Raw genomic sequence first — 9,942 nt, 5'->3', positions numbered from 1 at the left:
CCAGCAGATCTAATGTTTGGTAGGGGCTTGGCCAGGTCTACAGTTGGTCAGAGGAAAAATCCCAGGAGGTTAAACCAAGGCTCTGTGCGCAAACACCCTAGCAGCTAGTGGCAGAGAGGGCACACCCAACTCCTAGGGTGGGGATAGGAGAGAACAGGACGAGAAAACCACAGCAGCTCCACAGCTCACAGCTGCAGAGAAGCCAGTCCCGGGCTCTGCTCTGACTCCAGCTATAAACCCCGCCCAGCACCTTTGACCGACATCCACCTTCAGCAACCACCTTCCAGATCACTATAAACACTCTTCACTCCTCCCACCTAGCTCTTCCCTCTTGAAGCCAATCAGAGGAATGGGAGGGATTGTCCGTAGAGGGTTCCAATTTTTTTTTTTTTTTAAAAAGAAGGGTAGAGGGTACGCCGCGTTCCGCCTGGCGGAAAAACACCTCCAGAACTAGGGGAGGGTGGAGCTCTGTGATGGGCACCCTGCTCGGCCAATGAGGCGCCCCTGCCCCTCAAAGGCCCGGTCGCCGAGGTGGGCGGGGCAAGCGCGGGACCCAGCCAATGGCGGCGGGGCGGACGGAGGTTGAGCCGCCGTGGGTAGGGTTAGTGTGAGAGGTGCGGCGGGGGAGGTAATGATGATGGTGGCGGAGGAGAAAGGCGGGGGAGGGGGTGCTGGGCGCTGAGCGGCGGCTCTGGCAGGGTTTTGTAGGGTGGGGGACGGTCGCGGGGCTACTGCGTCCGGGAGGGGGCGGGCGTGAGGCGCGCTGTCCGCCTGAGGGGCTGCAGACCCCGGCTCCCGGGAGCGCCGCTGCTGGCTCGGCTGTTCCATGTGGCTCCGGCGGGGATGGAGGACTCGGTGGCGGCGGCGGCGGCTTCTGCTGCGGCGGCGACGGAGGAGCGGCGCTGAGGAGGGAACCGGGCCAGACTCAGCCCGACAGCGGGATTAGAGGTGTGAGGAGGGGGCGGGAGTGGACGTGCTGCGGGGCCGGGGCTCGGGTACCGGGCTGGGGGGTCTTCTGGCATCGCCTGGGTGACAGAGACTGCGGGCGAGCCACCGCCTGCCTCCGCTGGGGGCAGGGGTCTGGGCTGTGTGCGGGAGGAGAGGAGGCTCCGGCGGACTCTTCCCTGAGGATGGGGGAGGGAGGCACCGCACCCCGCACCGTGCACTTGCCCCTTTGGTCATTGCTTCACGCCCAGGCAGGAGTTTCCATTTCCCTCCGGTTGGCAGCGAAGGTGAATGAGAGCCCAAGTGGCCTGGAGCCGGGACACTGCCCTCTCTCTGTCTTGAGATTTCCCTCCACTCCTCTTTTCCCATCCGTTTCCCCCTCCGACTCAGCAGCAGCATTCGTCCCCGCTCCTTAATTTGCTCCACGCACTTATTTTAGGACTTAGAGCTATTAATTATCACCTGAAAAATAAAGTTTATTTTAAAATACTCCACTCCTTCCTCTGACTGGCGGTGGACATTAAGCAGCATCTCTAGACTTTCCCGCTCTGCTCGCCCTTCTGTGATGCTAGGAGGAGGAGGTAGGGCCCCGGCTTTCGCCTCTCAATTGTTGATGCTGTTTACCTGATGTGTTGCTCCACGTCTGTGGTGTGAGTTGCAATTTCTTCCTTGGTATCTTGCATCCTTGACGTTACTGGCTTTTGAGGTTAGTGTTTTGTTTCATTGTTTGAAAAACATGCTGGAGAACTGGGGTCGTCTGTTGCAGTGTTATCTGACATGGGTGGTTAGTCACTTCTTATGCTTCTCTTCTCATATTTTTTCTCTTTGTTTTGCTTTTCAGTCCTCCAGAATACATATCATATAGACCCGAGGTGGAATGGTGATGTCTCCATGAGGGAGCCTCCTCTCACTCATCCTGTCATGTGTGTGATACTCTTCTTGACTGGGCCATTCATCTAGGATGGGATTTACCCTGTGAAACAGGGAGAAGACTTTATGGACCCCAAACATCATTTCAAGTTGTAGTTGAGTTTTTTAAAGTACAGACATACATGCAAAGCTCCTTTGCTTTGGACCTTCTGCTTTGTTAAAGCTGCTAGTGTTGCTCACCCAGAACTGCTCCACTGTTTTGACTGATCATCATGGCTTCAGTTTGGAAGAGACTACAGCGTGTGGGAAAACACGCATCCAAGTTCCAGTTTGTGGCCTCCTACCAGGAACTGATGGTTGAATGTACCAAGAAATGGTAAGAGTGCCTGGGTGTAGAGTTTGCTGTGCTGTGGCCTAAACCCTGCTGCTTCTGACAGCGGATTTACCTTTCTGCAGTGCACAAGTGTGTAAAAGCTGGGCGGGGTGCAGATGACTCTCCCAAGTACTATGGTGTGCGCTGTTGCTGCTGGTACCATTCCTGTGGGTTTTAATTACTGCACTTCAGTGTGGCTCAGAGGACTGTTACTATGAGAGCACACCAAGTACAGCAGACTTGGTCTTGAGGTCTTGCATCATTAGTGTTAGGATAACTTTGATTTTTGTAATTTTAAGGAGATGTGAAAATGCCTATTGAAATATTGTAAACATATGTATATATTTTGATTAACACATATGTCTATGTTTCAATAGAGTTTTAATACAGAAATCTATTCTTGTAGGGTGGTGCTGGTCTGTTTTTTTTCTTTTGCTTAAAATAAAGAATTTTTCATTATCTGATTAATAGAATGCCAGTCCACACAACCTTAGAAATTCTTTTGTTATATGCCTAGTCAGGCAACTGTATTTTATTTTAATTGCCTAATGAGATACATTTCTTGGCCAGACTTAAGGAAGCAATTAGTAGTGCTGGTCTATGATTTGCTGCTTTCCACTTGAGCAAAGTAAATTTAGGGCTTTCTTTTCACTGCCCTGAATGATAAGCAAGAAGAATTCTTATTGGGCTTCCCTTGTAGCTCAGCTGGTAAAGAATCTCCCTACAATGCAGGAGACCTGGGTTCAATCCCTGGGTCAGGAAAATCCCCTGGAGAAGGAAATGGCAACTCACTCCAGTATTCTTGCCTAGAATCCCATGGACAGAGGAGCCTGGCAGGCTATAGTCCATGGGGTTGCAAGAGTCGGACACAACTTAGCAACTAAACTACTACTATTCTTATTAGAGGAAAAAAGTTAATCTTAAGAAAATGGTACTTTGGGTTTTGATTTATTGCGGTGATTAAGCAGTATTACTGCAAAAATAAGTCCATTTCATTATTCACACAGACTGTAATCTCATGTCTGTATTAATCTCTCTTTTTATAAGATGAAAAACAACTTGCTCTACTCTAGAACTCTTAAAGCATATCTGAATATTTATTTGGAAACTAGTTTCCAAATGCTTTTCTCTTAAACTTGTTAGAATGTTATTTTATGTGCAACTCAAGAAGTGCATGTACTGATTACATACTTTATACTAGGCTCTGTAGCTTTAGCGTTGAATATGAAATAATCCCCACCCTCAAGGAGTTCACCCTCAAGGAGTCTAGGGCAATGACAGGTCATGTAAGTGAAGTCTCTGTGATAGGTGCAATAATATAAATATGTATGATGTAGGGATCTTAGTCTATCTCCATCCCCTAACAGATGTTCTTGGGGACAGGTTATTTACTCCTCTGAGATAATTTTCATGTTGAGAAAGGGTAATAATGGTATTACTTCACAGAAAGGGTTATTGTGGGGAAAAAAAAGGGTTATTGTGAAGATTAAATGAGTTAAGACATGTAAAATGCTTGGAACAATGTCAGGCACATAGTAAATGCTCAACAAATGCCGTTTTTACTTACAAAGTTAGCAGAGAAGGAAATAACTCTCTAAGGGTAGGGTAGGTATGGGATGACTTTCTGGGAACCGAGTTGAGTTTTGAAAGGTTCATAATAATTGGCCAGGAAGCTAAAGGGGAAGAAATGAAGGATATTCTAGATGAAACAACTGCTTATGCAAAAGCATGGATGTGTGTGGTATGCCGGAAGTTCATGCAATGTAACTGGATAATGATGGGCCTTAAAGTGGGAGGAATGCAGTGGGCTATGTTGTTTTAGAGGCAGGCAGGAGTGAAGTGCTGTTATACATGCCTTGGGCTTTATTCTGTGGGTGATGGAGAGATACTAAAAGGTTTTGAGCTGAAGAGACTTTAGGTTTGAAGAAAAGTGAAAGTGTTAGTCGCTCAGTCCTGTCCGACTCTTTGTGAACCAATGGAGTGAAGCCCGCCAGGCTCCTCTGTCTGTGGAATTCTCCAGGCAAGAATACTGGAGTGGGTAGCCGGTCCCTTCTCCAGAGGATATTCCCAACCCAGGGGTCGAACCCGGGTCTCTGTGTTGCAGGTGGATTCTTTACCGTCTGAGTCACCAGGGAACCCTGACCTTAGATTTTTATTCTGGAAAATCATTTGGATGACAGTGTGAAGTAAGGATCATAGTGGAAAGGGTAACTGGAGGCTGTGACGGTAGGGTAGTTATTGCAATAGGTAAGGTGAGAAAAGAGGCTTAGACTAAGGCAGTGGCAGAGAAAGTGGGAGAATAGAGTAGAGTAGAATAGAGTAGAATAGAATAGAGTAGAGACACTTATGCCCCAAAATGGATAATACTTAATGGTCATTTCAGTATGGGTCTGAAAAGGATGGGGACAAGGGAGAGGGAAAGGTCTGGGTTGACACCCGTTTTTGGTTTGGAGGACTAGTGTACTACTAACTCAACTAGGGAATACATGAGTAAGTTCCTGATTACAAGTTATTCTCAACTTGGTCTTATACTGGGGGCATCAACTATAAGATGGTTAAATTTGAATCCCTTTTCTTAAGGGAAATAGAACATATCTGGTGATTCTTTATTTACAACATGAGTTTCTTCCCCACAGTTTGCATCATTCCTGGGTTTTTATTTTTCCTTGAGAAATATGTATGTTATTGTTAATGTGTCTCAAGGTAAAAGCCAAGAATGAAATTTAACTTGATTATTGATGAATAGATGGCTCAATTACTTTTAGGATTGGACATTATGGTATACCTATTAAATTAGGTCTTTATGATAAGGTCTGGCCTTAACACAAGAAGCATTTGGATATTGTAGAATTTTTAGATGTGTAGTTCTAAATATTTTACATTTCCCCCCATCTCATTTAAAAATACAGTTTAAAGTTTAAAGTTAACAAGGTGACAGTGCCCAAAGAATAATATATTTGTTTGATGTACTGGAATTTTATTTATAAGTGGATCCTTAAATAGAGCTTTAAAATCTTTTCATTATATAAAAATTTGTTGTAATAAGTTTTAGTTAATATTCTTTTTGCTTTACTCTGCATAAGGTCCTTTTGATAAATACAGGTTAGGCCAAATTTCTATACTTAAATCCTGTAGCTCTCTTTTTTTATTTTCATGCCTCATTTTGATGCTTGCAAGAATTTTTAAATTACTGAATATGTATGCTGAATTAGAATCTATTTAAAGGACATAAGAATAAAAATAGACTTGGACACATAGTAAGAACATACATTTTTTCAGTTACATATACATTTTAGGTATTGTTTTGAGGGTATGGAAAAATAAAAGGAGAGGAAGGAAATTTATAGATGCCAATTGAGTAAAGGGAAAGAGGCTTTGAAGATAAATTGCAGGTGTTGAGAGGATAAGAAAATAGATCTAATATACATTAGAGAAGAAGGAATAAACTATAAAAAGAGCAGCCAGCATTACATTAGGATTGTGCCTTTGTAAGTAAACTATGTATACACGTGCCATACCTTTTAGAACCTTGCTACTCCAAGTGTTTTCTGAGAAACAGGAGAATTTGCAAAGCCTGGGAATGAATCTGTTAGAACTACTGTCCCTCAGGCCCTGCCCTAGACTTACTGGATCAGAATCTGCATTTTAATGAGATCCATCCCTTGTCTTCCCTGATAGCTCAGTTGGTAAAGAATCTGCCTGCAGTGCAGGAGACCCCAATTTGATTCTTGGGTCGGGAAGATCCCCTGGAGAAGGGATAGGCTATCCACTCCAGTATTCTTGGGCTTCCCTTGTGGTTCAGCTGGTAAAGAATCCACCTGCAATGTGAGAGACCTGGGTTTGATCCTTGGGTTGGGAGGATCCCCTGGAGAAGGGAAAAGCTACCCATTCCAGTATTCTGGCCTGGAGAATTCCGTGGACTCTCTAGTCCATGAGGTCGCAGAGTCGGGCTTGACTGAGCAACTTTCACTTTCTTTATACCATGCATATTAAGGTTTAAGAAACAGTATTTTAAAGTAATATTTTCAGCCTAAGTGCCTATTCATGAATTCAGGATAAAGTATACTGATTTCTGCATGAATTTGAAACTCAAGGGAATGAAGATGAAACTTCAGGATTCAAGAAGGGCGTAGTGTGTTGATGGAAGAGGTTAACGGGAATTAGGATATGTTTTCCTAGGAAGAACATGTGTTATTTCTGTGATTAAGGAGAGGAGAAATGTTTTCCATGTTCCCTTGTTATGGCTGTAGGTTATGAACCTGGGTGTGACAGGTAACAGGATGAAGGTAAGGATTTCAGGAAGCCATCTTTAAGATCTAGGCCATGAGCAAACTCACAGCATTTTACCCTTGATCAAAGGATGGATTCTATTTAAGGGGCTTGGGGTTTCTGCTTTCTTACACTTTTCTTTGTTGCTGTCTTATAGTATTTTTCATTTGCCCAACGTAGTATGTTTCCTTAGCTCAACAGTGTCTAACTTATAATTCTTTCTTGATGTAGTGGCTCTAGAAGTTAGGTCAGGAACAAAAAGCAGAAAGACTTATTCATCTGAGAGGATACTATACTGTTAAGTCCTGTTCTTCATCACTCCATAACCAGGTAGAGGCTCCAGTAAATTCGAAGATGTTAAGTGTTTATATTCCCCTTCTCTTATTGTTGTCCCCAAGTCATTTAATTATTAATCTCACTTAACTGATGTAGCTGTTGGCAAGTGGTGAGACTGGCCACTAGAGAGGACTCTGGGACAAAGAGACTATGCTGTCTTTCCTCTCAATTTGCTTCTTCTCCTATTTTTCTTTTTAAAAAATATCACCTGCAGGTCTTTAGATTTCTGAGAGAAGTCTTGTATGAGCTCTCAATGGCTATTCAGATGTTCAAGGAAACTACCTGAAAGTTGGCAAGTTGTGGATATGATCATTTAGTTTGCAGAACTCAATTCTGATAGGAGCTCCCTAATACATGATGAGAACTATTATGAGAATGTATTATATTTTCTGTGTATATCTCTGTATCATCTACATATGTGAACATATTTTACCTGTTTTTATATTTCTTCTATGTGAGTTTTTAAAAAGTATTTAAAGTACCATAAACTTTTCCCCAAAAGGCATACATATGTTGGTTTCTGATTTTTCTGTCATGTAAGAACTCCTTTTTCTTATTTTTAAATATAGTTTTAATTATAATTTATTTTTAAAATAGGTGACACAATCACATGGTTCAGAATTCTAGAGGTACAAAAAGGGGTTTATATCCCTGAAAGTAACCCCTCATTTTCTCCATTATTCCACAAGTTTTCGCACAGCTGTGACCTCAGGTTTTGAAAAGTGAAAAAGTAGCTTTTTCCAGAGCTTAAGTGTGTGACGCTCGCCTGTTGGATAAAATATGAACTCCTTAATCTGATGTTCCAGGCCCTCTGTAACTGATCCCTAGTTAGTTTTCCATTTGGACATTAGAATGCTACATGCACTGTGAATATTACCTTGAGTTTATGAAGGCCAAGTTACATTAATAAGTACTTATTCAAATCCACTTCTTTGGGTGACTGAAGCAAGCATTTCTCTATTGCTCTAATGGAATGAATTAGAGGAACATCTGCCTTGCTATAAAGAACCAACTTTTGAAATGCATTAAAAAATAATAATAATTGAGAACAAGCTTGGTGTGTTTTAGGAGTATCTGGAAGGTTGGTGTGTCTGCAGCACAGTAGAGCAAGGGGTAAAATGGTAACAGGTGAGGTTTGAGTAGGTAGGGGTTAGATCACATATGGTCTTGAGGTCACGGTAAGGCTTTTGGATTTTAAGTGTGATAGGAAGCCATTGGAGAGATTTGAGCGGGAAAGTAATACGATTTACATTTTAAAAAGATGATTCTGGATACTTTGTGAAATATGAACTGTTCTGAGTAAAAACAGAAGCTAAGATGCTATTGTAGCAGTCCAAGTAGCAGAGGTCATGGTGGAGGTGGTGAGAAATGACTGGATGTATGTTGGTAACATACACATGCTCCTACCACACTTTATTGAGGTGTAACTTACACTTTTACATAAATAAGATGCATCTATTTAAAGTATATAGTGCAATAAGTTTTGACAACAGTATAAACCCATGTGACTAGAAATAAATTTCTTGAAGGTGTAGTTGACAGGAGTTAATGATGGATTAGATATGTAAAGTGAGAGATCACTAATGACTAGGGTTTTGGCCTGAGCAACCAGGTGAATGTAATACTAATTACAGGAATGGGGAACACCCAGGAGGAGAAAGTTTGTGAAGAGGAAATCAAGAATTGGCTTTGCTTTCTTAAAGCTTGGGACATCCAGCTGGAGATTTTAATTAGACAGTTAATTTAAGAATCTTGAGCTCAGGGGAGAGAAGAGGTCAGTCTCTCATAGTTTACAGATAGAATTTATAACTAAAGGGCTATAGGCAATTTTCTGTGGTGCTCATAGAGATTAAGAGAACTGAGGTCTGAGCCTTGGGACATTTCAACATATAGAGGGGAGGAAGAGGAAGAACCAGCAAAGGAGACTAAAAACAATCAGTAGTGAGGTAGGAGAGAAATTTGGAATGTGTGCTTTCTAAGGAATGAAGTATAAAATGTATCAGGAGAAGATTGGTTCACCGTGTCAAATACTTTTGAGAGGTTGAGCAAGATGACCACTGGATTTGCAAGTTGGAAAGAGTTGATGACATTGAGGAATGGTTTGGGTCTTCCCTGTTAGCTCAGCTGGTGAAGAATCCGCCTGCAATGCAGGAGACCCCAGTTCGATTCCTGGGCCAGAAAGATTCACTAGAGAAGGGATAGGCTACCCACTCCAGTATTCTTGGGCTTCCCTTTTGGTTCAGCTGGTAAAGAATCCACCTGCAATGTGAGAGACCTGGGTTTGATCCCTGGGTTGGGAAGATCCCCTGGAGAAGGGAAAGGCTACCTACTCCAGAATCCTGGCCTGGAGAATTCCATGGACTTTCTAGTCCATGGGGTCACAAAGAGTCGGACACAACTGAGCGACTTTCACTTCACTTTGGGTGGAATGATGGGGATGACAGCATAATTAAATTGAGTTAGAGAAAAAGAGGTGGATACAGAGTCAGTAGAGATAATTTTGTTGGAAAATTTTGCTACAAAATGGAGAACTGGAGTACCTGGAGAGGGACAAGAGGTCAGGGTGTACCTTTCACATGGAAGATATTGCAGCATGTTTTAATGCTGATGGAAATGGTTGGTAAAGAAGGAAAAACTGATGGTGTGCTGGGAGAGGAACTAACTTCAGGAGAAAGAGAGAAAGGGAACAGGATCCAGCACACAAATGGAAAGGCTGAACTTAAAGTAGTGTGTGTGTCAGTTGCTCAGTCGTGTCTGACTCTTTGCAACCCCATGGACTGTAGCCTGCCAGGCTCCTCTGTCCATAGAATTCTCCAGACAAGAATACTCTAGTGGGTTGCCATTTCCGTCTCCAGAGGATCTTCCCGACCCAGGGATTGAACCGGGGTCTCCTGCATTACAGGCAGATACTTTACAGTCTGAGCTACAGAGAAGCCCTGAATTTAAGTAGAATCAGGGAGAATTCATTGTTACAAGGAGGGAAGCAGACATGGATGAGAAGCATTTAGGTTGGTAAATTTGGTGGGGGAGGATGTAGGTGTTCTGTTCTGTTGGCTTTTGTTTTCGTAGGGAAATAATATTAGGGGTCATCATCCAAGGGGGAGGTAACAGAAAGTTATTGAAGGATTGACAGGAGAGGAGGTCTGAAA

The 9,942-nt window shown here is 42.9% G+C and overlaps 1 protein-coding gene across 4 annotated transcripts in view; it reads left to right on the top strand.

Moving 5' to 3' along the window:
* Window positions 1–729: 729 nt before the first annotated feature.
* The window catches only part of EHBP1 (EH domain binding protein 1), a 339,975-nt gene continuing 330,762 nt past the window's right edge, over window positions 730–9,942 (top strand). For all 4 annotated transcript variants that reach the window (XM_061155211.1, XM_061155209.1, XM_061155210.1 and 1 more), the window contains exons 1-2: window positions 730–948; window positions 1,787–2,191. In XM_061155211.1, coding sequence (XP_061011194.1) covers window positions 2,088–2,191 — 104 coding nt within the window. In that variant the 5' untranslated portion in view covers window positions 730–948; window positions 1,787–2,087. The remainder of the gene's footprint in view (window positions 949–1,786; window positions 2,192–9,942) is intronic.

The sequence above is a fragment of the Dama dama genome, chromosome 11, assembly GCF_033118175.1.
Source record: "Dama dama isolate Ldn47 chromosome 11, ASM3311817v1, whole genome shotgun sequence".
Taxonomy (NCBI): Eukaryota; Metazoa; Chordata; class Mammalia; order Artiodactyla; family Cervidae; genus Dama; species Dama dama.
Note: the sequence above shows the minus strand (reverse complement) of the source record. Positions and strands in the feature narration are given on the sequence as shown.